This window comes from Exophiala bonariae (assembly GCF_035927105.1).
Source record: "Exophiala bonariae strain CCFEE 5792 chromosome Unknown scaffold_9, whole genome shotgun sequence".
In the NCBI taxonomy this organism is placed as follows: domain Eukaryota; kingdom Fungi; phylum Ascomycota; class Eurotiomycetes; order Chaetothyriales; family Herpotrichiellaceae; genus Exophiala; species Exophiala bonariae.
Genome location: NW_027042484.1, coordinates 34,319 through 62,045, shown reverse-complemented (window position 1 = coordinate 62,045; position 27,727 = coordinate 34,319). Strand labels below are relative to the sequence as shown.

The 27,727-nt window shown below is 50.2% G+C and overlaps 7 protein-coding genes across 7 annotated transcripts; 3 read left to right on the top strand and 4 right to left on the bottom strand.

Moving 5' to 3' along the window:
* Positions 1 to 84: 84 nt before the first annotated feature.
* LTR84_012849 (uncharacterized protein) lies at positions 85 to 1,475 on the bottom strand (the record flags this gene model as incomplete). The annotated part of the gene is made up of 2 exons (XM_064856356.1): positions 85 to 1,117; positions 1,195 to 1,475. 2 exons carry the CDS (start codon positions 1,473 to 1,475, stop codon positions 85 to 87), a joined length of 1,314 nt encoding a protein of 437 aa, XP_064707532.1.
* Positions 1,476 to 4,578: 3,103 nt separating this feature from the next.
* Positions 4,579 to 7,699, bottom strand: LTR84_012848 (uncharacterized protein; the record flags this gene model as incomplete). The annotated part of the gene is made up of 3 exons (XM_064856355.1): positions 4,579 to 7,187; positions 7,239 to 7,500; positions 7,565 to 7,699. 3 exons carry the CDS (start codon positions 7,697 to 7,699, stop codon positions 4,579 to 4,581), a joined length of 3,006 nt encoding a protein of 1,001 aa, XP_064707531.1.
* Positions 7,700 to 10,672: 2,973 nt separating this feature from the next.
* Positions 10,673 to 13,917, bottom strand: LTR84_012847 (uncharacterized protein; the record flags this gene model as incomplete). The annotated part of the gene is made up of 2 exons (XM_064856354.1): positions 10,673 to 12,690; positions 12,747 to 13,917. 2 exons carry the CDS (start codon positions 13,915 to 13,917, stop codon positions 10,673 to 10,675), a joined length of 3,189 nt encoding a protein of 1,062 aa, XP_064707530.1.
* A 3,397-nt stretch (positions 13,918 to 17,314) lies between these two features.
* Positions 17,315 to 18,255, top strand: LTR84_012846 (uncharacterized protein; the record flags this gene model as incomplete). The annotated part of the gene is made up of 2 exons (XM_064856353.1): positions 17,315 to 18,020; positions 18,077 to 18,255. 2 exons carry the CDS (start codon positions 17,315 to 17,317, stop codon positions 18,253 to 18,255), a joined length of 885 nt encoding a protein of 294 aa, XP_064707529.1.
* Positions 18,256 to 18,687: 432 nt separating this feature from the next.
* On the bottom strand, positions 18,688 to 20,017 carry LTR84_012845 (uncharacterized protein; the record flags this gene model as incomplete). The annotated part of the gene is made up of 2 exons (XM_064856352.1): positions 18,688 to 19,601; positions 19,660 to 20,017. The coding sequence occupies 2 exons, from the start codon at positions 20,015 to 20,017 to the stop codon at positions 18,688 to 18,690; spliced, it is 1,272 nt and encodes a 423-aa protein (XP_064707528.1).
* Positions 20,018 to 23,145: 3,128 nt separating this feature from the next.
* Positions 23,146 to 24,907, top strand: LTR84_012844 (uncharacterized protein; the record flags this gene model as incomplete). Its single annotated transcript, XM_064856351.1, has 5 exons — positions 23,146 to 23,360; positions 23,421 to 23,538; positions 23,594 to 24,560; positions 24,619 to 24,799; positions 24,856 to 24,907. 5 exons carry the CDS (start codon positions 23,146 to 23,148, stop codon positions 24,905 to 24,907), a joined length of 1,533 nt encoding a protein of 510 aa, XP_064707527.1.
* A 479-nt stretch (positions 24,908 to 25,386) lies between these two features.
* On the top strand, positions 25,387 to 27,598 carry LTR84_012843 (uncharacterized protein; the record flags this gene model as incomplete). Its single annotated transcript, XM_064856350.1, has 2 exons — positions 25,387 to 25,592; positions 25,648 to 27,598. The coding sequence occupies 2 exons, from the start codon at positions 25,387 to 25,389 to the stop codon at positions 27,596 to 27,598; spliced, it is 2,157 nt and encodes a 718-aa protein (XP_064707526.1).
* Positions 27,599 to 27,727: the final 129 nt, after the last annotated feature.

The following is a 27,727-nucleotide window of genomic DNA, read 5'->3' as shown; positions in this document are numbered from 1 at the left end:
AGGAACATTTGATGTAATGTACACCACCGATAGAAGGTCAGCAGATACACGACCGCCTGGAATTGACTGCCACCAGAGCGGGGCCTATACCCAAGTAGATGGCTGCTGAGACGAAGTCCGCGACGACTGTGAGTTCAATCTCGCGGCAGTATTCCCGCCAACGCCAGGCCTCACTCTCGCTGTGCTCGAGGCGGCCGATGGCACAGGCGGCTGCTCAGCATTCGTACCAGCACCGACCCTCTCGCGACCCTGGGACTGGCCCGCCTGCTGACTGCCGGAGCTGTCACCGGCACCAAGGCCACGCTTCATCATGCGACCCAAAATGCCTACCATCTCCGCGGCATCCTCGAACGAATCGTCGTCCATGCCTTCTTGGGCCTCGTAGACGTGCCGGACCGCCAGCCGCGCCATCTTGCGACTCGCCTCCGCCTCGTGCAGGCAGTCGTACACGTACGCGACGTACTCAACCTTCACCGAGAGGCGTACCGGGTGAGACCCGGGGAGTAGGCGTTCGGCGAGTTCGTTGGCTTCACGGAATGCGCGTGTCGCGTAGGGTGTGTAGTCTTGGAGAGGGAGGAGGAAGGTCGCAACGCCGCTGCCGTTGTTGGCGTTGCCGTTCGGGTAGGGGTGGGTTGCTGGGAGCGGCAGGCCAGGCGGTGTTCGTGCTGTGGTCATACTGCCATCGCCGCCGACAGGCCCTCCGAGGCTGATGGCCGGTGAACGTTGGCGACCTCCACCCGTTGGTGACCGGATGGTCGGGTCTCGTGATGAGGTTTTGGAAAGTCGTGGTGATAGAGGGTCTGGAAAGAGGGAAAAGGAGTCGGATCTCGAGCGGTTGATGCGATCGTTGACCGGAGGGTCATTGTGGAAGAGGACGAAAATGTGATAAAATGACGCTTTGAGTTTATAAGACAGAACACGGAGCTCCACGTAGTTGCCCACCATAGGGAGGATATACTGCTCCACCATGACTAGCCCCTCGCGTGCCAGCCATAGTATATGATGAATGAGATGTCTGGCTCTGGGATCGCGCACGGGATCCAGCCGTTTTGCTTTACGTGCGCGCAAAAGCTTTTCCGCAAGTATTACCGATAAACCCAGAACCCGAAATAGAAAACTATTGCGTGGCAGAAGAGAGATCCATTAGTAAGTCTGGGTAGAATCCCTTGTCAAACGTGTCCCTTGACAACATACCTTGAAAGATAATTATTCTCAGTGGTGGTGACTTTTGCGAAATAGCCGAGAAACTTTTGATCGACTTCCGAGGAGGCCATCCAAATGGAATAAGGAGGAGGAGGACCGTCCGACGGCTGCCACTGTCGAGACAGATACGTCAGTTCTATGAATGCTTGTTTCCATCGTTTCCGTGTGGTGAAAGGGGAGACACGATCGGAGGATGATAAGAGCTCGCAGAAAAGTAATGATGGTTCGGGTTCGATGGCAGTGGTAGTGACAACTTTGGTCAATGTATCCATCATGACTTCAGCAAGACAAGACACTGGCAAGTCCAATCCAACTGGAGCATATGAAACACCGCCAAGGACCACTGTAGCACAACCGGACGGTAACTTCCCCTTCCCAGTAGTAGGAGCGGAGATTCTCAGAATGTATTTGTGTCGCGATAGAGGAAAGGCTAGATGTCAAATCTACCTCCACCTTTCCTTCACCACCGCCACAAAGCTCCAAACAATGAGAAGGACGAAAGCGCTGGGAAAGAGGTGCAAGAAATGTTTCCGGACATGCAGAAAGGGTAGGTGTAACCTAAAGGTGCAATTTACCTCTAGCGCCGCGTCCCCAGGTTAGGGCGCTTGCAACCAAATCCGTCTCAGATTTTGTGCCTCAAATGGTGGACAAGTATATTCCTATTGCCGCCGTGGTTGTCGGGATTCGAATAAGTGAGAGTATGGTTTGATTAACCTTGCAGATAGCCGACTCAAGAGATGCAGTTCCTGAAGAATGAGTGCGCAGAGGACCAACGAAAGGTCTGGTTTGTGAGCAAAATGAATGTGAAAGCGAGTGTAGCGCACCGTCGAAGAAGTCGCAGTCCTCTCGTGTGTGTCGAGCGAGTGTATAAGGTCGGGTATCGAAGTGTTGGTACAAATCAAAAGAAAAAGTCGTCAAGGTCGGGCAGCGTGAGCCAGGGTGATTAATATTAAGTAGGTAAAATATGCGCTGTTGTTACAAAGTGTACAGAGGCAGAGAGAGAAGGGGGATTTTCAGGCGGACGGAGGATTGGACAAGATCGGCTGCTTAGAGAGAGTGTGGCTTCTTCAGACGTTGGGTATCTAGTTCCAGCTGTCAGTACGTTGACCAAACTCTTTGCCCTATGACATAACTCTGTCTGGGGCATTTGCTTCAGCCACCATGGAACCTGGAAACCGTACCTTGGGGTTGGATCGTCGTGGAAAGAGAGCAAACTGGCGCAAAACCGCCTATTCGTCCAGCACCGGATTTTTAGAGCCAATGGATTCGGGACAAGTATGATAGGTCGGAATGGCGGTCGCAGGACGTCTGGAAATGAGGCTGTAAGGTACCGCTTGTTCTCTTCTGACGCATGGTGCTATCGTCAGGTGAGAAAACGGGGGTTTCAAGCTGATCTGTCCAATCGTCGTTGGGTGATGGTGTGGAGGGGAAGTGTAGGAGTGGTTTTGGTGACAAGTGACCTCTGTGGGAGGTTGGAAACGAGTGAGTGCGTCTATAGTGGACGCCGTTCTTGGAAGTTGGGTAACGACAAAAATGACAGACAATTGCACAGTCCAAGGTGGAGCTGATGACCGACAAGACCGAACTGTCGGTGTTGGGTCACAGCCAGATCGAATCAGAAAGAGAGCGATGTTGAGCTTGTTGGAGCCCAGAATTGTAAACACAGCGAATTGTCCAAGTGAGGTCAGATAGACCTAGTTAGGATAGAGACAAGGGCGACGGATGGCTGCAGATGTCGACAGCATGCATGACGATGATGCAGCGAACAAGCTCTAGACAACTGGAACAAGTCACGACTGCACGCACGCAGGAGGCAGAGGGAATGAGGAATCAGAAAGGATGATTCGACGATGCAACAGAGGTAAGGACCGTACGCGAGAGGCTGAGAGCCATTCAAGTTGGGATCTGAGATGGAGCTGGAGAGCAACAACGTGCCAACGCATCAAGCGCGTGCCCCTGGTCAAGATCTTACCTGGTTGGTGATAGCGCGTCGATGAACCAGACCAGGATCATCACTAAGTTTCAATCACCGGAAGTTGAAGACCAGCATTGCTCCTGCGTAGAGACGACACTAGCTCAAGAGAGTTAGATTTCAACTGTGGGCGTGAGACGAGGTTAAAATGGCTTCGGACGACGGAAGGGCGGTGATTTGTGTCGACAGGACGACCCAGAAAGGAACATCACCTCTGGAATATTCTGGTGGTTGGAGTAGCATTGCATCGCATAACACAAGTAGCAATGCTGACGCCTGAGCCGAGGATGGCAGGAACTGGTTCGCCTAAGACTCCAAGTATCCGTACCAGCAACCCATTTGAGCATCATTTGGCTACGTGGCAGTTCGTGAGAAGAGGAGAGCAGAAGGAGCACACAAACCAAAGTCGGGAAATAAGAAAACGGGCCTCGGGCAAACACTAAATTCCAAGGCTCAGTTCAGGCTTGCGGAACGGGTAGAGATGGGCTGCCCACTTGGCTTCTCTCTGCCCAGGTTCCCCCAGCCCACCCAGTTGCTCATCCCTGTTCGAGTTTGCCCTGCAGTGCCTGAAATAGCCCGAGGTACCAAGACCTTCGCCACACTGAGCGATCCATCAGCGTCACTTTCCCGGTGAGGCACGTGTACTGGGGTACCGTGGAACAAGACATAGCAAGCAATCACACCTACAGTATCCGAGAAATGTGCAATGTAGACAGAAAATGAAACTACCACTGTCTACGGAGTACATGGTTGACTGACCGTAGGACTTCCTCGCCCAACAACCCATCACGACTTTCACGTCCTTGACCCAGGATCTCTCTCCCTTAAGACCGATACGTTCGTCCAAGTCGTGTGGGAACTCGGTAACCTCGATATGTCGGAATCACCTAAGCCATTGGGTCCATCCACGTCGCCTCAAGCCCCTCGTTTTTGTGCAAGACACTCCCAGATAGACCTGCATCGACTCCGAGTCTCGCACAAAACCGCTCCACAGCCGCAACGACAAGAGGCCCTTGCAAAGTCCTTCCGCCCCTTCCTGTTTGTAGGCGCTGTCATAGTTGAGCCTCTGTTCAATGTATCGAATGACTTGGATAGACAGTCATTCGTTTTGATGTGCCCATGCCATGTTCATCTATCGTCCTTCGGCACCGTGTTGAATTGCACCTGCCACTAGGTTGGGATCAGCACGAGCGGTGGACAGCTTTTGCTGTTCTCAAAACATACCAGGACATAACTCTCGTACACAGTATGGAATCTCTGATCCAAAAAGCCAGAGACATAGCTAGATCCTGATGGTCATGGTTCTGTGATCAAAAAAAGTGGAAGCAGGGTCCTTCCATCAACTTGCGCACAAGCTGGACTTTGAATCCGGAATTCAATTTTGGCCAAGTCAAGCTAGACTCTCACTTTCCCTCGTCCTGAGCGGCCTCGATTTGAGTGTAGGCTGGGCCTTGGGGTGGTCCATTCATGTTTGGACCATGATTACCTTGCATGTGCTGTCCATATCCTTTCTGTGGGATCTGAGGATATCCACTGCTCATGGCTCGATGCTGCATAGCATAGCCAGATGCATTACCGTATTGATGTCCGCCATAGTTTCCTCGAGCCATGCCCACTTGCTGTTGTGGATATCCCATGGGTGCTCCCTGACCTGACATGCTGTACATCATACTTGGCGCCTGAACATGTCCCTGTTGTGAACCTTGATGCATCATAATTGGAGCCATCCGCTGTGGGCTGGAGTACCCGTTCTGCTGTGGATAGACATGAGCAGGGCTAGGCGAGTACATGGGCACCTGATGACCAAACTGTGATGGCACAGCCATATACGGTCCATTAGACTGCTGTTGTACCATCATGGGAGCCGACATCTGTCCGGGTTGAGCATGCATCATACCGGGTGTTCCAGGATATGCTCTCATTCCAGCAGGAATCTGGGCTCCAGGTGTTCCGAAATATGGCTGCTGTTGTTGCTGTTGTTGATATGCCAGCTGAGCAGGGTGATTCATAGGCGAAGCATAAGCCGACGCCTGTCGAGAAGCCATGTTTGGAGAGGGGTACATATTGGGTGCTGCATTTCCAAATTGCATCCGGTGTGTACCGTCATCGTATTGATGGGGGTATTGGTGTGCAAGTCCATGTTGGTTATGCTGAGGTGTCGAAATATGTGGAATCACTGCTGGACCATTGGGGAGATTAACACCTTGGCCAGGGTAATGCACATGTTGGCTAGATGCAGAGCGACTCTGTGAAGGAGACAATACGGGAGCCACGGGTCGATCAAAGGCTTCTTCATATGTCTTTTCAGCATTTTCATCCTTGACAGTCCATCTTGGTACGGTCTGGAAAGCATTCGGAATGCCACCGTTGTTGCTGTAGTCCTTTGATGGTTCATCCGGATTCGAGGCTGCGAGCTCCTTTTTCATGCGAGTAATGGGGTTGAAGTCTTTCGCGATGGACATTCTCTCAGACGAGGGCTTCGGTTTGCGATTGCCAAAAAGTGCCGAGGGGGATGCAGTTCTGGAGATCGAAGCTCCTCGTTGAACGGAGCCCGGACTAGATGGAGGTTGGGAGCCTGTAGGATTGAAGGTAGTTGCAGCTGCATTTGGACGAAATTCTGAAGCTTTTACGTTGAGATTGAATTTTCCCGAGATTGTCGAAGCAGGAGTGTGCATATTTGAACGTTGTGGGCTGCTCAGGCCACTCTGATCTGCCATGGGCCCAGCGGGTGGGATACGTCCATCAATAATGGGAATGGGTGCCGGGATTTGATGGGGCTGAACGCCTTTGCCTGGTGGCTGATGAGAGAAGCGGTTTTGGTAGGCTCCGCTGCCATTCCGAGATGGGAAGAGTGGAGGCTGAGGCTGTTGCTGACTGCCATTACGATCAGGACGACCATTGGGTGGGTATCCACCACGACCACGATTGTAGGTTTGCCTGTCCGGGATCGTAGCCTGTGACTGAGGAGCATCAGGCTTGCGAGTGTTGGCAGTGACAGCTGGTGCTGGTGTAGTGTTCATCGTAGGAACGACCGAGTCGGTATGCTCCTTTTGGGCTCTTTCCACAATCGCTTCTTGTTTGACAGGGTCCTTCGCAAGGATTCCGATGAGGTCGGAAGGGATGGGTGTTTTCAATTTGAAAGTCTTGGAGAAACGCATCAGTTCGTTGAGCTTCGCGCTTCGATCTTGAGTAGCTTGAGCCTTTCTGCGTTCAATGACCCTCTGTTTTTCAATATCTGCAAACTGCCGGAATTGATTGAGGACTTTGACCTCGACATTTTCGGTTGGACCTTGAGCAGAAGTTTTGGTGTTCAAATCTCCTCTAGTAGAATCGGGCTCTGTGTCGGCCTCTGTGGAAGGTGCCAGTGTCTCTTTAGATGGTGACGGAGAGATTGATGCAGTAGAGCCGCCTTGTTGTACAGGTGTGGCATTCTCAGCAGGCAGATTGGGAGACTTTTCAACGTCCCCTGGAGGCTTGTTGCTCTGCCTCGGCTTTGGTGGGGCCATCTGCGCAGTAATAATGGCAGGATCCACGGGCACTCCGGGAACAGTGGCCTGACCAGTTGGAGCACGCCTGGCTGGTGGTGTATACTTGTTCGGACCTCCAACAGGCAATGGGTGGAAGGAACGCTCATCACGGCGAACACCGCTGTACTTGTCCTCCTCGTCTTCACCATCGTGTTCAACAGCTTGGCCGCGTTCCTCACGTACATGGGAATTTGCAGAAGTCTGTCCTTCGATTTCTCTCGCAATGCGCGCAGCCTCGGCCTCTCTTCGCTTGTACGAAGGGGCATTCCTATCAATAGCCGTGGTGTAAAGATTCTCGTCGTATGTGCTTTGAGCGCCAAAAAGTTGACTGTTTGTTGCGAACTGATCCCAGGTGCCTGCTCCGCCTGAGTCCAGGGAGAGCTCAGTACTATCGGGACCTTCCGGTACCCATTTCTGAAGAGTGCGTTCTCCGCGGTTTTGGTTTCCAGAAATATCAGCGTCGGTTTGGAAAGAGGTAGAAGAGCCTGGCCATCATGTCAGCGTTTAGACTTGGAAATACAGCAGATAGTACGAACCGTTGGCGAGCTTGGACGACTCGGTAAAAACGAAGTCGGAGATTTGAAAATCGGCAATGTCCTTCAGGTCAAAGCTCATCGCGTGCTCAGGACTCGTGCCAACAAAGGCCGCTTCCCGAGACGTGGTGCCGTTGACCTGTGCCGACTGCATCTTCTTGACCATCTTCAGAGTCAATTTGAAGGAAGGACCATTAATATCTCTTCCAGACAATAGTCCTTCATACTTCTCTCCAGACTTTGCCGTGACCACGACGTTCAAGCCCTGGACATGGTGTCAGTTTTTTGCATTGCGATGAAGTGGACAAGGACTCGGGTCAAGAACATACGACAGCTGCGCCAAGTATGAAAAGCAACCTTTCATTTGCTTGCTTGTCCGAGATGCCCGCCTCCTTTTGGATATTTTGCCTGGCATTGCCCGCGTTCTTGGGTTGAGGAGTACTTCCGTTCTGTTGGGCAGCCATTGAGATTCGCTGGGCACCTGAGTTGGGTCCAGGACCCCAGGCCTTCTGGGCGGCTGGGCGGCTATAGCAGGGTGTCAGTCATGGTCCTTCATTGCGCCCTAGTAGTAGGAAAGGAGAAAGTCGGGGGAATCGGGGGATCAATGGGACATGGATGTAGAAGTGGTATTCCAGTGACGGAATAGGAGATGATAAATGAATACAAGACGAGGAAAGGCATATTACCGTGAAGCTCCGTCGACGGGACTCTGCTTGCGCCCAGCGTCTCCCGCCTTCGCATTGATGGTAGTTCTCATTGTGGTCCTCCCCAGACCATTATTATTTTGCGGGGGATTGGAGTTGAGTAGGCTGGTGGAAGAATTTGTCGTGTTGGCAGTGACACTGGCGGCAGAGGCCATGAGCTGCAGGAAGGGTGCTGGCAATGTCACACAGGAGGCTCGAAGGAGCTGATTCGACGGGGCCGGCCAGTCAGACTGCGCGCAGTTTGAATTAATTTCAGAGAATCGAGCAGGAGAAACAAGTGGGTGGTGGAGAGGACGAGAGGCAGAGGGATCGGTGGAGGGAGGGAGGGCACGAGCCTCTTGGAGGGAAAAAAAGTGGTGCGAAGGTTGAAGTGCAGGTGGAAAGTGTAGTGCAGTGCAGTGAAGTGACTGCGGGTGCAGGCGCAGGTGCAGGTGCAGGCACAGCAAAGAAACAAGTCAAGTCAGGACAGAGTTAAGGCCGAGTAGCGTACCTAAGCTTGCAGGAAAGCAACGCTTTGACAGGATGGAATTAAAGGAAGGAAAGAGGCCGACTGGAGGAAAAAGGCAATGGAATGAAACCTGTCGCCTCTTGAGAGTCGGTGTTGAAGAAAAAACAGCGACAATCAAAATGCAAAGAAGCAGGAGGGATGTTAAGATGAGATGGAAATGAAGTCGGCGGTGGTTTGGGTTGGTTTGGGGAGAGGACGAGTTGGTGATTTCTGAGTGGTGAAGAGTGGTGGTCGTAGTCGCAGTAAGGTGCACTTGGTCCTTTACTACGGAGGGACTTACTGTACTACCCGTCCCGCTAACTTGCTCCAGTTTAGCGCGAGCACACCTGGGCACGCACCCTCAGTTTTCCCCAAAACGAGTACGACATCTCACAAGTACATGGTGGAAAGGATATTCTAGAATCGTCGTAGTCAATCACGATCTGTCTGGTCAACGGTGGTAATTAGAAGCAAAATGATGTTGGGCGATGATGGTCCGTTTTGCTCAACATGGTCCAGTGCCCTGATGCACCTCCAAGTTCGCCTGAGATGCCTGGAACAGGCGGTAGAGTTGAGGAGAAGGATAATCGCCTCGGGGGTTCAGACTGGAGATTGAAAGAAGAACCGCACTCACTGCCTGGGCACTGTAGGGGCTACTAGCAGTGCAGCAACCGAATAGGCTCAACAGCTGGAGGAATTAATCTATGCACATTTAGGGGCACTCCAGGGCCTCGGGCTCCCACCTCCTCCTCGCGAGTCAACCTCAGGGTTCCCCGGGCCCCATCCTCGTCATCTTCGGTCCTTGACAACAAATAAAAAGGCGAACAATGTTGTCCTCAGAGTGATTCCGATTGTGTGCCTTTCTTTCGTAGATCAAATCTGGCCCACTTCCCACTTCCCACCCCGGAAACTTCATATCTGTCGTAATTTTTTTCCCAACCCAAAGAAAACCAAGAGAGGGGGGATCAAATAAAATAACAGGGTTACGTAGATGTTTCTACAATCTCTGACAAGTGCTAAACACAAGTCAACCAGAACAAAGTGGGACCGCATTTTCGTTCTAGTGTCTGAGGATGTTGGTGGAACGGCACGACACTGGGGCACAAGCAATTCGAACCACAGATTCCCACGAATCGGTTTGACCAGGTGTTCCAGTAGTGTTAGTTAATCGTGGATGGAAAAGGTACCTGGGTACCCGCCCTGATATGCCTTCAATAATAATAATAAAGATGCCTGATCCTTCTTGGGTCCTTAATTTTTGGGGGTTCTTGTACCCATAAGATACCTACATAGGTAATTAACCATACCCGATGCCCGCCAGAGAAGACGGCCGCCATAAGACCCCTCTCAATCACCCATAAGAACCCTGCTGTCATAGAAAATTATACCACCCCTCCAAGGATTCGGGCCTCGTCTCCAGACACCCGTGCCCGTGAAGTGACCCACTGCACCAAGCACCCCGAAAAGTCACGGGCAGTGGGTAACTCGAAGAACAAAACAATAATAGGTATCTTGTAAAGGCCGAGATACGATACCACCACCACATCCAGTTCACACACTCAAATCCAAAATCAACTCCAACTCCCACGGCAAGTCCAGAGAAAACCCCTGTCAGAACCTTCTTGCATTTTTGACTGCTTTGATCAGCCGGCTTCCACGTTCCCCATCCCCGTTGCGCCATTCACCTTACCGCATTCGCCATCGCCGCCGCCGCCGGAACACTGCAGGGGAAATATTCAGAGCCAACTTTGACCGTTCACTGCTATGTATTATTACTATTATCACCATCTTCACTCTGGGCAGCATGGTTGTTGTTTCTTGTGCTTGTCGTCTTCGACGCCTTTAATCCTTGCGATTACGTGCTGTGACAATTGTTCCTAGCATCCGTGGTCATGTCAAGTACCTACCTAGGTAGGTCCCTGCTAATTCCGTAGGGAAACTTGCATTACAAAGTATACTTATGGAGAAGGTGTGTGCGTGTCCACAAAAGAAAAATGTCATGGAAACGAGCGCTCTCAACAGTAGTAGTAGCCGCTCGGTATCCTTCATAAGCTGAGCTGCATCCTTCAAGCCTCCCGGACAGCTTTGTCCCACCACTGCATTGGCAGCACAATCATATTCAGCACATAGCAGTCAGCAATCAGCAGCTACTTTCTCTGCTCCACTCGTCTTCAGGCTCCATCATTAAACTTGGTGACTGGCTAAATCCCATACCCGTACACTCCCGTCCTCAACATCAACCAACATTACAGCCGCAATGAGTTCAGAATGGCCGATGTCATCGATCGGTATTGATTCATTCCACCTTGAACCTTCTTGAATTGAATTCCATGTAATGAGAGGAGAGGAATCTTCACAATCCCAATTTCAAACTTGAGAACCAGCCGCTCACCCGTATCATCCTGAACCCGTGTGCGAGTCGCTCCACCATCATTTCCTGGTTCGTTGTTGGCATTTCGTCCATGCTGGAGATATTCATCAGACCCTTCAGAGTTGGTGACAAAACTTTGATCGGGCTGTCTTCGGCGGTGTTTGGTCAGTCTTTCTCGATCTCTTTCTCGGTCATCTCTAATGTCCTCACGATCCTTGCCACGGAATGCCCCTCCGAAAGAGATACGTCTTTGGTGTCCTGACACAACCCGTCCACTTCGTTCTTCATCGGCTGGTTCTTTTACCCCTTCGAGGTTGATGCTCGGCGCATGTCGACAAGAGAATCCCCCTTTGATGACCGTATACTGTACGCCCAGTTGGTTCAGAACCCGAATAATATCTTGCCGAATAAACTGTGGAGCTTTACTGCTGGTGGTGGATGTGGAGAACAATCCCTTGAGCCCGGCAGGTCGGGAAATGTCTTGATTTGGCGTGTCATGAAGAGCCGGTGTATTTAATGCATCGGTATCGTCTCGCATATCTGCATCCGTTTCCTCAGGGACATTAGCCTCACGATCTCGCCGCTCTTCATGTCGCTTTCTTCGAGCCTGAATGCTTTCCTGCCGCGCGTGTCCCAAGGACTTGGTGCGAGCTGAATTGGGGGTGCGAGGTGTGACATGAGGACTTGCGTTGGCCGCAGGTCGATCTTGCAGTTCCACACCCTTCTCCGCCCTGCCCGCGTTATTGACGCTTGACTGGTCCGATCCACTTGTGGCAGGTGGCTCGGGTGCCAGCAGTGGTGAGTCATTGCCAGTCGCACCCCGTTGTAACAGTCTCCTTGGTCGATAGTCGGCCGAGTTGACACTGGTAGACCTACCCAGAAATTTGTTTGCTTTGCCAAATCCTCCACTGGCACTGAGTAGACCCTCATGCTGGGGTTGACTTCCTCCAGCGTGGTGGGTGGAGGGACTTGGATCTCGTCGAGTACGGGAACGCCTAACAGAGAATGACTTTCGGGGAGATGCAGCTGAGTCTTGTGGAGGTTGAATATTGAGAGCGGGTGGAACAGTTCGCTCCGAGTCTCGCTCGCCGCGGTATCTCCTCGTACTGAAACGTCTCAGCAATCCTAACGCAGTGCCCTCTTTCTTCTGGGGCTGTTCCGGGGGTGGAATTTGGGGTGAATGGCCACCCGGCCCAGCTCGTCTGTCGGCAATTTCGACATTTCTGATGCCATGCACCACATCATCTTCACCGTTAGTGCGTGCTCTTGGTCTAGCTCGACCACCCGTGGCTTTCTCGCCAGGCATTTCTGGAGCAAATGTGTTGGTATGTGCAGCTTCGGGGGATGGAAGACCAGGCACTGGGAGCGGTTTTTCGCCCGGGGTCACCGGTAGAGACAATGCGCCCGGATTCTGATCCCTCCTCTCACGGTCTCTCTTTTCGCGTGCCAGATAGTAAACAGAGATAAGTGGGCTATAAGCGTTCAGCGGATCAAATCCTCGAACCTGCTCAGCTGAGGGAGTTGTAAGACCTTCTCGACTGATTGAATTTCTCCGTCGGTAGAAGTCAAAGACGCCACGCTTCTTTTCCGCACTAATGGAATTGTGGCTGTATTCATCCCGAGTAGACCTTCGAATTGCAGTCTGGTACTCCTCGGATTCAATGGTCCGAGTGAGCTGCTCAGTGATGTATGCCGCTGACCCAAAATCGAAACCTTGCATCTTTTCCACCACTTCGGGATCCAAAGGCAGCGTAAGTGGCTCTCGTTGTGGGAGACAGTTGTCTGGTGGGCTGTTGAAACCCTTCGTCATCCATGGGTGATTCATGATCTCTTGCAGAGTAGCGCGATCACGGGGGTCGACCACCAGCATTTTCGATATTATGCTCTTGCATTCTAAAATTTTGTTAGCGTGCCTCGACAAACGATTGAGGGCAAATAAGTGAACATACCGGCTGTAAGCCATTGGGGATAGTCAACGACACCACGTTTGATCTTGGCGTGCAATTGTGGCATGCTTTGATCATCGAAAGGCACCTTTCCGCAGACGAGGACGTACAAGACGATTCCGAAACTCCAGATATCCACTTCCGGGCCAGTATATTGACGGGCTTGGAGGAGTTCTGGGGCGGCAAAGTACAGACTTCCACAGAAAGTCTTCAACAAGCTACGGGGTGAGTAAAGATTGCTCAGCCCAAAATCAATGATTTTGATGTCGCCAGTCTTGCTAATGAGGATGTTTTCGATCTTCAAATCTCGGTGGACAATGCTGTTGCGATGACAATAGTCAAGAGCACTTGCAATTTGGCGTGCGAACTTCCTCGCCTGCTTTTCTTTTAATCGACCGTGGGCAATAATATAATCCAACATCTGTCCGCCATTGACATACTCGAAGAGCATGTACCAGTGATAATTGGTTCGCTGGACATCGATCATTCCGCATATATAGGGATGAGAGAGAAGTGAGACCATGGCTGCTTCTCTCGCAGTCCTTATCTCCTTGGATCGGTCCGCACGTTCATCCTTGATATTTCCATGTTCATCGGCGGTTTGCCTGGGCACAATCTTGATTGCAGCTTGTTCACCAGTTTCGATGTTTCTGGCCAGCTTCACTTTGCCCATACTCCCCTGACCGATAGTCTTCCCCAATGACCATGTACCAGTCTGTGCAGTGATTGAGGTTCTCCTACGACCAGCTGTCGGATATGTCTGAGCAGGATGCCTGTCACTTTCTGATCTGGCACTTGGGGGTGGATGGGGGGAGGTCCCGTTGGCTACTGATGGAGTCGGTACCGGCGCTGAGAAATCTTGACTACCACGTCTCGATCCCGGCCGAGAGGATGTTCGACCTTCGTTTGACTCGCCTCTACCATCACGAGAACTTCGACGGGAACTGGAGGGCTGTCGAGCGAGGTTTGACTGTTCAAAATCCCTCCGAGCGACATGGGGAAGGGTGTTGGTATTGGACGATCCTGAACGTTGATGGTGAGTGGGTCTCTGATTTGTCGAACGAGCTCGAGATGGTTGAGCAGGAGAAGTCGGAGTATAAGAGGAGGGAGGATTGCGAGAAGATGAGTGACTTCGCACCACTGAAGGTGATTGTTGTGAGGCTGCGGTAGCCATTTGACCGACTGTTATCAATCAAGACGATCGCGTGGGGGTCGAAATCGTTGCAGGTAGGGTTTGTTAGACCTGCTGCAAGTAAGAATGTGGTGTGTCGCGACGAGATCCGTGTTCAGTCAGCCAGATTCTGAGTCTGGTCTGATAATCTCGTGGCTGCACGGACGTGCCCAAATTGACAACAAAGCGACACCAATTCTGGGCAGAGTGAAGTGAAAAGTTGTGCCGGATAAGTTGAATACTATCAGATCGACCAGTAGACGCCTACTGCATGAGAATAGCCTAGACGGACTGAGACTGCTGAAGGGGTCGATAGAATTGGGTGGTAAGAGGGAACTTGGGAGGAGGAGGGAGGTGGTGAGATTGACAGCTGGGCGACGGGGAATATTGATTTACCCAGTGATGGCAGACGGTGGAATCCGGTGAAGGCAGAAACAATTCAAACGGAATCAAGGAGCAGCCTGGTAAGAAGTTGGCAGGTTGGGCATTGTTACAAGTTGGATTGCAATGCAGATAGAGCGCAGTCCAAGGTGCAGGTGTTGTTCAATCCAGATGGCGTTTGCTTCAATACAAGAACACTCAGGCGCGGGCGCGGGCGCAGGCAGTCCAGGTGAGAAGACGACGAATAATATTGGAGGGGAGCGGTAGGGCGGAGTGACATTTACAGTCCCCGTGGCGCCTATAAGAAGACAGGTACTCGGCATTTGGGATTGCCCTAACAAACCTAATCATTTAACTGGAATGAGCATTGCTCACCCTAAGGACCCCCCCACCAGCCACTCTTAAAACCGGGCCCAGGCTCTTTTATTAGCCCTATGAAGCGCACTAACTGCTCACCGTTAAGCGTTCTGGCTCAAACAAGGCTCCCTAGGCCAGCCACCCGAATCTTGGGGGCCAGCTACTCCCAAATTTCCTCATATGATTACATTGTGGCTTCGTATCACTGACGTGGATGTTCATATTCTCGGGTAGCCTGAGAGGATCGATCCTGATCCGTACATTTGATCTCTCACGTCGGATCTACTGAGTATCCGCATGTTCTGACTACCCTAATAAAGAAGCAGCAAGCATCACCAATGAACCCATCTGATCCTGTGCTGAACACCACTCCTGCCACTTTACTGTGCGGTTTGATGAGGTCCAAGGTTCGCCATATTCAGAGTTTATCCCATCTAGCCTCACCAGTTTGCCATTGGAAGCCAGGGCAAGTGTACGTTCAGACTCTATTTCCTTTTGGCCTTCCATCTTCCATGAAAATTCATCCCCTGCTTCCCATAGTTGCCTTTTTGTCGGCAGCGGCGCTATGACAATATCTGATGGCAGAGCACAGATTGCTGCTGGCTCGAAATGAACAAGCATGTTGACAACTCGAAAAACCACGCATAGCCTTGCAGCTTGTCAGAATTTCTGTCTCATAATACTGTTAAGGCTGAGGGGGCTAAGAACCTTCGTCTGGACTCTTCGAAGATCCATTCATTCCAGCTTATCTCACCACCATGATACCAGGACACAGCAGTCTGCACATCACCTGGCATCACGAAGTGAGTGAGTTGCTTAGACATCGCCTATAGACCATGGTAAGCGCGATACCGGAAGACAAACAAGCAGCATAGAACATACTGTGACTGCTGAAAGCATTAGAAAATCGAGGTTGTTGTGATCCGTTTCCCCTTCATCCATGCGAATGAGAATATAAATTGAAAGAGCCTGGAGTGCAGCAAGGAGTTCCCACCTATTCAATATCAATCGCTGAACGAGCCTGTCAGCTTCTACTGGTGTACCACACTCGCTATGAGCTCATCTCCGGATAGGTAGACTTACGTCTGCGAGGAAACGCTCACATTCCAGTCGTACATTTTTCCAGAATAGTTTTCGACTTCCACGGCCCCCAAGGCCTATCATACCAACCAGACTGATGCAATTGTCCAGTGGTTCGATATTGTTATTCTCGACGTTGAGGGACGTCAACTGCGCATGAATGAAAGGAGGAAAGGTATTATGACGAAGCATCATCAAAGGGTACGACTTCAGTACTTGCAGAACAAGGTCAGTGGTTCTTTGCGCTTCGACCAGCAATCTTGGTCGCAAGACGAGCGATCTGACAGTGTCATCTGGTCCCGTCGGTATTGACAGACGCGAGGGAGTGAAACCCTGTGGTCTTGAGATCTCTGGATCCGAGTAGGCTTTCGGATTAGGCCCTAAAGATTCAGTGATCAAGAACGAATGGTCAATGGCCTTGTCAGGATTTAGCCAGTCTGCAAAGCTAGAGTCTGAGTCGATCCATTCGAGGGATTCAACACCCAGATCCTCCCAGTTGGAGGTTGAGAACGATACCGTCCCTTTGGGAAGCGAGCTACCATAAGACCTTGCTTCATCACGACTTTCCACATTGAGAGGACCTGTCGTTGATGAAGATCGATTATCCTGTCCTGGCGTTGGTGCCCCATCACCAGTCGAAACACCCGAGGCAGTACGACTAGATGATCGGATCGGGTAGTGGCAGTCAATGGCCCTGACTATGCATCTCGAGCATGCAGGTTGCTTCTGGTCACAGCGCGCCTTGCCTTTTGCACAAGAAATGCAAGATCGAGATCGACTTGTTCCACCGACCTTCCGGGATCGGCAATAGAATCCATGTCTCTTCAAAGTCGCCGCTATGTTGTTGGCTTGTCAATACGACTTGGCCTTATTCGACGTCACGATAGATGGAACAAGTACAACTCACCCTCATCAAATGGTTTGTTGCACAACTGACACCGCTTGACAATCTGCACATTTCCATCATACATTTCAAATTGAACCACAGCTTGCCTTGAAATTCGAATTGGAACCCGAGCTTTTATGGAAGCTGACCATATTTGTCAGCGGAGCGGAGCCATTCGGGCATCAGCCGGGCGGAACATTTTGTAGAAGGCTACAGCCCCCGGTCGTAAGTGGAGAAAATTTTCACGGGACTTGGGTGGAATATGTTGCAAAAGCTCAAGTAGTTGAATTGTCCCTATCCCTGGGAATTTTCCACCCTACCTTTGTTTTATGCCTGAAGCTGTAAGCGAGTATATCACACTCCAACGCCACAGCCACTAGATGATTTGCTACGACATTGACTCCATCATGAGCCTTCAGTTGTTCATGGATTGAGAATCTCATGATGTATTCATCTATAAGCCATCAATTGTGTACCCTGGGATTTTGCCACGATGCAAATTAAGTTGGTAAGTGTAAGCAGAAGGTAACCTTTGTAGGGTGGACAATTTCGCAGCTCGACAAATTGCACCACTCCGACATCATGTTAAGCCAAAGCACAGGAGCCAACATATATAATGGCCATGTATCTCAAACAGTGTCTTGTTATCATCTATCCATCAACTCACATTCCAGAAGCCCATTTCTACACTATATCATGGCTCCTTTTCCTTCCCCAACGTCGACATGGCGGACTGGAGTATATCCGTCAATATCCCCTACCCGCCCAGAGCTTTCTGCCAAAGGCAAGACTGTGGTGATAACAGGAGGCGGTACCGGTATTGGTGCAGAGACCGCTCGCTACTTCGCCGAAGCAGGTGCATCTCTTATAGCTCTCCTTGGCCGAAGAGAGCAGCCTCTTCAAGATACCAAGGCTGCTATTGAAGGGGAATTCCCAAACGTCAAGGTTGTTGTTTCGTCCACCGACATCACAAACAAGGTCGAAGTTGAGAACGCTTTCGCAAAAGTTGTTGGTGACAAGAAAATTGATGTCTTGGTCAGCAACGCCGCCATGATAGGCCCCCAAGAGGCAGTGGGTGAGGCAGATGACACCAAGCTGTTAGATGCCGTCTCGCAGAACCTCAGCGGATCTTTGTACATTGCCCAAGCTTTCCTCCACCACGCTGCAGCAGATGCAGTTGCGATCGACGTCTCCTCCTCAGCTGCGCACATGAATTTCCTACCTCGCTTTGCCGCCTACAGTGTTTCCAAAATGGCAGTCTTCAGGCTCTGGGACTCAGTTGCCTTTGCACATCCAGAATTGTCAGTTTACCATGTTCAGCCTGGAGTGGTGGACACTGCGATGAACAGGGAATCAGCGGCCAGTATCAAAGGGTTGGAGCACCTCATCCAAAAAGATGATGGTAAGTGACCTGGAGTTTTCAGGCTTGTGATTGCTCAATTTCTTACTTTGACATAGTTTCTCTGCCAGCTGGTTTCCATGTTTGGTTGGCAAGTCCCGAGGCTCGTTTCCTTAAGGGCAGATTTCTCTGGGCCAATTGGGATGTGGATGAACTCATGGCCCAAGCCAAAGACCTTGGAGCAAGCGAAAAGCTGACTATTGGACTTAACGGATGGCCATTTCCGAACAGCAGCTGAAAGGGTTCAAGGGTACGGTCCCTTCTTCATCAATCCTTGGCCCTTGAATCCAATACGCAGCGTTACTGAAGACCAATATATTCGGTGGTAAAGCCTAGGTTGTGTACCGTAGTGTCTGGGGAGCCACAATATATACTTAGCCATGGTATCGACCTAAGTAAAACGCTCAGTACCATGGTGCTATATTGCCGTGAAATTCGACTCGGAGTTCATGTTGAAGCTTCGTTCCTGCTTGAGTCGAAGATTGACGTTAGTTCATTAACTAATAACTCGAGTCTTAGCGCTCGATACAAGTTTGATCCGACCAGAATATCTTTGGCTGGTACGCAACTAGTCTTGGAGTCAACAGGGTACCTGACTATTACTGGGAAATTGGTTGCATAAACTACGAAGTGTAGAAGGGCAAGAACATTCATCTACCGAGTAATTCAATTAAACCATTCCGAGACAGCTGATACTTGCAGCAACTAGAGCACGCACCCCACTGCTCAAAGTGGGCTCGACCTCAGGCGCGAAAAAGGGATTGTGGTTGGTTGGTATGTCCGCTTGAATGGTTCCCTTCTTTTCAGCCTCGTCCCACTTGGCTCGGTCAATGCCTCCAAGAGTCCAGTAGCAGTAAGGTTTGTTAATTGGTAGGGCTAAATTGGCAAAGTCCTCCGAGCCACCGAGGCCAGGTGCATCTTTGATGTAATCTTCACCAAAAGCCGCACTGAAAGCCGCCTCCAGTTGGGTGGTTACAGCTCTGTCATTGACTGTGCAGGGAGCCGCCGTTGTCTCTCGGAAAACGGGTTCCTTGGGACTGTCCGACGCAGCACATTCAGCTTGCACAATCCTTTTCATTGCCTTGATGACTTTCTCGCGGGTTTTAATATCGTTACTGCGGATCGTCAATTTGATGGTGGCATGTTCCGCAATGATATTCTCGGTCAGCCCGGCGTCAATGCTTCCAACTGTCAAGACAACATTGTGGGACGGCGGGGCCTCGCGGCTGACAATCGTCTGCAGTCTCACGACAATATGAGATGCCAGGACAACGGGGTCGATGGTTGTGTGAGGTTGACTAGCGTGGCCGCCTCGGCCATAGACGGTGACATCGAAGCCATCTGCTGAAGCAGCCATCACTCCGTGACATGTGCCGACCATCCCAGCACGAAATGGCATCACATGCTGCCCTAGAACCACATCTGGGATAGGGCATGCAATTTTGTTAGGATCATAGAGCCCGGTATCTACCATTGCTTTGGCGCCGAACGCTCGTTCTTCACTCGGTTGAAATAGCACTACCAAGGTCCCATTCCATTGAGTCGTGCTGCGACTCAAAACTTTGGCCGCTCCAAGCATACATGCTGTGGAAAAGATAATGTTAGCACAGGACAACCCATGAAAAGCTGACACGCAGCTTACCCACATGCACGTCATGACCACAAGCATGCATCACCGGTTTTTCGATCCCATCACTGTCGATTTGCCGCTTTTGCGAGGCATAAGGAAGACCAGTCAACTCTTCTACCGGTAATCCATCCATGTCTGCTCTCAATAGTATTGTTTTCCCAGATCCCCTCTTCATCACCCCAATCAGTCCATATCCTCCAATCTTGCTGGTCACGGTGTACCCATACTCGACCAAGAGTTTCTGGGCAATATCTGCTGCGTAACTCTCTTGGAATGAAAGGCCTGGGTTCTGATGCAAGTCTTTGTACAACGTTCGAAAGAACGTTGACTCTTCCTCGCTTAGATGAGGAATTTCTAATCTGCTCGACATTATAGTATCAAATTCGGATGGTAAGAGTATTCTTCGTCTGGAGGATGGAATACACACCAAGAAGGCTGGGGCGACAAGTAGAATCGCATCATCTTAAAGGAGAACCTGGGGACCTTAGGTTACATCCAGGGCAGAAAAGAAAATCCATTGTGCTGCTTTGGTTTGAACAGCTAAGAGGTATGAGTTCGGGATCGTCAATGGATGTCCTCTAACCCGAAGACATCTCTCATTTCCGAAGGCTTGTTTCTGTCATGGAACCGATGTAAGGGGTCGATCAGCAATTGAAGTTTCTCCTTATCATTGGTTGGACCCAAAGTTCGACACTAGAACTAGCAAGTTGCTTGAACAACAAATCGCAGCCATGGGAAAGTCTCAAATCCGGGTAACAAGCTTGATAGGCGAAAAGGGTCGTCTCACTGGTTTGATTGTGACAACATCTGAATATGAAAAACACCCTACTGTTTACGCTCTGATCGACCTAGCCTGAGGAATTATTAATTTACATCACAAATCGACCTCATAGAAGTTGATGCCATCACTTTCCCACTGAGACCAGAGAGAATTCCATTCATTTGCGTTGCTTCCAGCTCCGTCGAAGTCAAAGGAGATTACTTCATCACTAGAGATCGAAGGCCAGAGGGATACATAAGGCGGATTGTACCTTTCCTGATCCAATGTATCAGTGTGAAGGTTCAACTCTTCAGACCTGGCACTTTGGGCGATTTCTGATGAGCTCGCATCCTCTTCGCGCTGCCTAATGTTCCCATATTCGCAGGGAGAAGCGGCGATAGTGTCGTATTGCGCTTGTCTTTTCCCTGAAGGGGACTCGGTCTCCTTTTCGGCGCCACTATATAATGATTGAGTCTCGTGAATTGTTGACCACTGCAAGAGGAGGTTAGCTCAAGACCGTAGTGCATGACAAAATGAAGCCCCTACCCAAGGTTTTCCAAGGTTCCAAGACTGTCGGAAGACGTCCAAAAAGCGGAAATTCGACTGGATAAGTTGCTTCGCTCGAGGTCTATGATCGACAAGGGGTGGAGGAAATGCAGCGAGATATAAATTTATCATGCACGCTGAATAGCAACAGAATCCAGCAAATGGAGTCCCCAGTATCTTTCCAGATTTATCCAGGCTGACCAGTATGTCAGTGATGTTTTCTGCAGCCTGCGAAAGCTGTTTCGCGCTTTCGGACCACCATGCGTTATGGCGCTGATCTGAGCCCTGGTTGGAGAGATCTATAGGCTCTGTGCACCTCTCTGAAAAGAAGGGTATATGTTGTTGATGGAGGAGCAACAAACTATGATTCATATGAGCACAGCAAACGAAATTTCATTAAACCCATAGAGAGGCCCCCAAAATGAGAACATATTAACGTACCTTAGATAGTAAATGAGGTTAATATAGGTGAAAGTTTCGCAGTTCCCAAACTGTATATGGGCGTAGACGCTTGTTACAGGAAAATGAACGCTTAATTCTTGGAAATTTCGCCACGTTTGAAGATCTCGATTGAGGGCGAACCAAGGAGATTCTGGCATCCAAGGCATTATCTGCTCTGGCGAAGAACCCGTCCTGTTTATCTTCTGCTTGCGCACGAAGCCCATAACGTTCAGCAGAATGTCATGTCCACAAACAATGATGCTCAACGAATGATCGATAGAAAGACGAAGAGGGCTCACGCCATCTGCTGTATCGTAGACTTCTTTGATAGTCCAAGTCCTCTGCGGCTTACGGCCGAATACAAAGTCATGGCTCCCGGCAGGAAGGGGCACGTCGATGAGTGACAGGGGAGAGCTACTTCGTTGTCCGCACCCAGCGTTGATTAGCCGATCCTGAAGAGTGCAGGACCAGTATAAACGATTCAGTTGCATTTGTTTCGTGTCAGTGCAGCCCTCGGCGTCAGTGCTGGTGTTCGGGGCACTTGATAGAAGGCTTTCAATCATCCTTGTGGCTAGTCCAATGTACATCCATGCCCTATATACATGGCCGACCCTAAAATCGTACAACGATATCATCAGCAGACATTGCACGGTCTCTAAGCTCGGGGATTCGAATACTGTGTTGGATAATGCTTGATTAACATAGGAAGCATATTCTTCACTTGGTGACAGACCTTCCCCTGGCAACAAGGGGGCACATAATGCCATGAGACAGGCTGTGAAGACACGGTCTATCTTCCAGTCCTCTGCTAATACCGTTGTATACACAGATGGGAGATGGATGAAATCTGCAGCCGGATATATCTGCTTGAGCAATGTACAAGCACGAATGACAACGCCGGGAGAGAGTTGGCCAAGATGATTGTCAATATTCCGATCACTTGATTGGATGACATTTCGAGAAGAAGTGGCCAAGCTATCCCTCTGGATGCTCTGAGACGTTGGCCGCTTCGTCCATTTACGTCTGGAGTTTGGAACCTGATTCCTGGAACCTGAAGACTTTTTGCCCGATGCGGAACGTGTGGGTGTCAACTGGCACCCTGATCTTCCAGCCTTTGAGCAGCCTCGACATGGTGGAGACCCTTCATGCACGCATTTCACCTTTGCGTTTCTGGGGAAGGTCAGAACTCGTCATGAAAAGGAAAACTCATCGTTTGGAGAGCAAGCTGTACCTGCACTGAAAACACGACACTGAAATCCGCATTGCATAAGTATTTCCGAATAGATGCAAATCGCTTTTGTTTTAGCCGTAAATGGGTCTACTCCTGGATAAATTCCGAGAGCCTGCCGAAAGAGACAATCACGAAAGTGTCAAATGTTCTTCCCCACAATGCTGTATGGAAAGAGTGGACTTCAACGGGCGGGCAGAATGCAAAGATCTGTTTGTCTGGGTTAAACGCAACGTCGTGAAGTCTCGTTAAAGTTGCTTGGAGGATTCGGGAATACCAATGAAGTTCATCTCCTTTCCCGAACGCCGTTCCCTTTCCCGACGACGCGTACCTTTCCCCATATGGGGCTCTGGGGAGGGGAGGCCCGCTGGGTCCATATTCGCCCTTCCCGAAAGTCTCTCGGGCAGATGGGTAGAGAGCTACATAAAGCATACGATGGTGCTGCATACCAGAAGGCAGGATTTTCAATCGACCTTGTAAATATTTCGAGACCAGGTCCAAACTAGATTTAACGGACAGAACAATGCCGAAAGACCAGAAGATACAAAGTAGCGGCGCTGATACCTTGACGCCCTTTTCTGTCGAGGATGGCAAGATCGCGGAACTGGCCGACGCCGACGAAGCCCTGGCTATTTTTGCAGGTCAGGAGTTGGTTGAGGTCGACGAAGTATCCAACAAGCGAATACTTCGAAGGATTGATCGAATCATCCTGCCAATATTGTGTGTCGTCTATGGACTGTCAGTATTCGCCTGGCCCCCCAAGACCAAAACGTGTGCACTAATCAAGGTGGTTTGTAGGAACTTCCTGGACAAAACCACCTTGTCATACGCAAGTGTTATGGGCCTTAAACAAGACATTAAGCTGAAGGGTGACAACTATCAATGGCTGGCATCACTTTTTTATTTTGGATACCTGGTATGTAGTAGATAGCCACAGGTCCTGGTAATTCTTCACCAACACTCTGCTCTAGGCGTGGGAATGGCCAACCGTGCGCCTGCTTCAAACGTTACCGATCGCCAAATACTCTGGGGCTTGCATTATCCTATGGGGATTGACCCTTGCACTCTTTGCCGTGGTTCATGACTTCACTGGAGCCGCAGTCGTCCGATTCTTCCTAGGAGCATTTGAAGCTGCCGTGACCCCTGGCTTCGCTCTGATCACTTCTCAGTGGTACAAGACATCTGAGCAGGGATCCCGGACCGGCATTTGGTTCAGCTTTAACGGCTTCGCTCAGATCTTCGGTGGTTTTGTGGCTTACGGTATTGCAGTCGGGCAGAAAGACCACCATTCCAGCACTGCTCCCTGGAAAATACTCTTTCTCTTCACGGGTATCCTTACCATCATAGTAGGAGTTCTGTTCCTCGTCTTCGTTCCCGACAATCAACTCAAGGCACGTTGGTTGACTCCAGACGACCGTGTTTTAGCCTTGGCACGCGTACGAGATAACCAACAGGGCATTGGTAACAAGCGGTTCAAAACATATCAGTTTGTTGAGGCGTTGAAAGATCCTCTGGTATGGGCATTTACCTTCTATGGTATTGCCTCGAACATCCCCAATGGCGGAATTACCAATTTCTTCTCCCAGCTCATTGTCTCTTTCGGCTATACTCCAACCCACTCCTTGCTACTTGGGACACCTGCCGGTGCGGTTGAAGTGGTCGTATTGATCTTCTGCGGTTGGTACGGCGACAAGTACCAGAAGCGGTTGTTGGTCTCCCTGGTTGGGTTGGGCATAGCAATTCTGGGTGTCATCCTCCTCGTTGCCCTTCCTCCTAGCGCCAAAATAGGCAAATTGATAGGATACTATTTGACTCTGGCAGGGCCAGCTCCATTTGTAGCCATTCTGAGTCTGATATCCTCCAACGTGGCTGGATATACGAAAAAGACTACCGTGGCTGGACTATACTTGATTTTCTACTGTGTCGGCAATATTATCGGTTTGTCTTCCTTCCAAACGCCCCAGTGGTCTTGAAAAGCGCGAGCTGACGTTGTTAGGACCTCAAACATTCCGTCCTTCAGATGCACCTAGATACGTCCCGGCAATCATTACGATTTTGGTCTGCTACGCACTCTGTGCAGTTGACATTCTGTTCATATGGTGGTATTGTCAACAGCAGAACAAGAAGAAATCCGCGATTAGAGCAGCTGCATCATATTTAAGGGTGGAAAACTCTGAGTAGGTGCCCTAATCTTCGATTCGGAGATGGATCGCAGCTAACTTGGATGATACAGATGGCTTGACTTGACAGATCGGGAGAATCCAGAATTTGTCTATACGCTTTGATAGGGTTAGATCGAGCCCTATGATCTTCGCGGACAAGTTATTGTGGTTTTGGAGTTGGCAGATATCGGTAGTTCTCCTGATGCAGATAAAGAACTGATGCATCGAAATCGAAGTTAGGTCGTAAAAGCATTGTGGCTTAAAGATAGTAGGTCTATAGTAATATAGTATCTTCTTGGTCGTCTTTGAAATGACTACTATAAAATTCCTATAGAATATAATAGCACGACAAAGACGAGGGTGAGTAGGAGGGTGAGAGGAGGGTGAGTTGCGAAGAAGTCGTTTCAAAAGCGGCACGCTCGTGGCGGTCGCCCACGTGAGCTGCGAGCAGCTTTTTCCATTGCTTGAACACGTGCTTGAGCCACTAACTCAAACATAACTCATACCAACATCACAAGTTATAATCCTGACAAGATGCCCGAAGTTTCGTCCTTGCACATCTCTCGCTTCGTACGCTAGCATTTGTACCAAAAGAAATGACTATGGCATACAAGCGCTCTCGTCAATCATTCGAGGATGATCTACAGAAGCAAGCTTCTCCTTTCGTACTCTACGGCACCCCTCTACCTCCGATAGACGAACACACCCGTGATGATGGATCCTTCGTTCCTGTCTGGAAGCAAGAGGTTACTGATGAGAGAGGAAGAAAACGCTTGCACGGCGCCTTTACTGGAGGATTCAGCGCCGGGTGAGCCCGCGGATACATGTCTACAAGAACATAATGGCTAAAATGCAGGATGCAGATATTTCAATACGGTAGGCTCTAAAGAAGGTTGGACCCCTTCTGCCTTTGTTTCTTCCCGACAGAATCGTGCCAAAGATGTCAAAAATGCACAGGTTCAGCAGAAGCCAGAGGATTTTATGGACGAGGAAGACCTTCAGGAAGCCGAACAATCACGTACTCTCCAAATGTCAGAAGAATTTGCTGGTTTTGGTACGCAGCAAGACCCCAAGCGTAAATCTGCCGCCATTGAACTGTTTCGACCTTCGGAACAGACGAGAGGCGTCAAACTCCTGATGCGTATGGGTTGGAAGGAGGGTCAAGGAATCGGTCCTCGAGTTCGTCGTGCTGCAAATCTGGAGGATGACGGCAATATCCCAGGAGAACAGCATCTGTTCGCGCCTACAGACATTCAAGTTGTCTCTCATTTTCGGAAAAGCGATCGCAAGGGACTCGGCTATGAGGCTGAGTTGCAAGACAAGCCTGGGATGGGTGAGAAGTCCTCGAAACACGCGGGTCGAAATAACACGTCACCTGAGTCTTCAGATGAAGAGAACTCGGCACCCAAGCTCTTCAAAGGAAGGAAGGCGGCAAAACAAAAATCCAAGACTGGGTTCGGGGTAGGCGTGCTAAACGACGACGGTGATGAGGACGATGATGATCCTTACTCGATGGGCCCGAGAATATCATACAACCGAGTTATCGGCGGCGAGAAGAAACAAAAGGCCAAAACGAAGTCTAGTATTGGGACAGCAAATCCCATGCTGAAGCACAAACCGACATTTGTATCGAAGAAACTTGGATCTGTGAAGAGTACTCTCAGAAAGTGCCATGATGGTCGCTTGCCACCAGATGGGTTCAAACTCGCTGACGAGCTGGATGCATTTGGTACAATGAGTCTCAATGATGAAAAGTTTCGGCCTCAGCAAGTGCCCTCAGATTGGAAATCTTCCATCTCATCAGAAACAGCCGAGCCCGACGCGAATTTTACGTCTACTGCGGATGCTGCTAGAGCCTCTTCCATGACAGCGAAAAGTCGAGCTGCGCTTTTGGGAGAAAGCCCACTTCCTGGGAAATCCATCTTCGATTTCATGACTCCATCTGCACGAGATCGTCTGGCTGCAGCTTCGGGTCGAGAAGATCTCCCACTGGCAAAAGGTGAGCATGCTCCATCTGGATATAAAGGTCATGCCGCAAGCACGAATTCGGTTGTCAATCTAATTCCGCATCTGGAGAAAGAAGTAGCACTTCAAGCCCTCAGTCGTGGAGTCAGTGGCTGGATGCCATACGCAGAAGATGAGGGCAAAAGAAGCCGGTACCGAGCATATCTTGAGATTCAAGCCGGTTTGGTCCAAGGAAATGATGGGAGTGAAATTCCACCAAAGGCGGATGGCATGAAGCAAGACGATTGGGTGATAGAGATGCAAGAGTTCGCACGCGCCGCTCAAGTGTTCAAACCAATCTCAGGTTTGATGGCGAGTCGATTCACTTCTTCTTCTTCGGTACCTGAAGGTCAAAACGGGGAGGGGTCTGATTCACTCCTTAGCAGGCCTGCAGCGAAACCAGAAGATCCAGCAGAGGCAGCAGCGAAATTGGGCATGTTCGGGCCTTTGACACGATCATTTTCTAATTTCTACCCCTCTAGACTGGTATCCAAGAGATTTAGCCTACCACCGCCAGAGCATATGACCCAGCCGGCTTCGACTGGTGGCGCTCATGCTTCTTCCCAATCAATGCCAGACTCGAGCACCATGCAGCCTACAGAATTCGCGGCGGCAGATGTTCAGCGGGCCTTATCCACGACAATTTCTCGTCGTGATGAAAATCCTCTGGAAGAAACACTGCTAGCGACGGATGGGCATACGTCTAAAGCATCCATCATGGACCCAGGTCAAAATGAGGCCCTCGAGCAAGAAAGACCTGGAATGGCTGTGTTCAAAGCCATCTTTGGCAGCGATGACGAGGACGATTAGATAGCTAGGCTGTTTGATAATTGATCGATTCCAAGCCACCTCTCATTGTAATTCGGCTCATACTGCTTCTCTGTGGTGTCACTTGTTCAAGATCCAAGCAAGGCTGAATCCATCGGGGTAGTCGTAGCT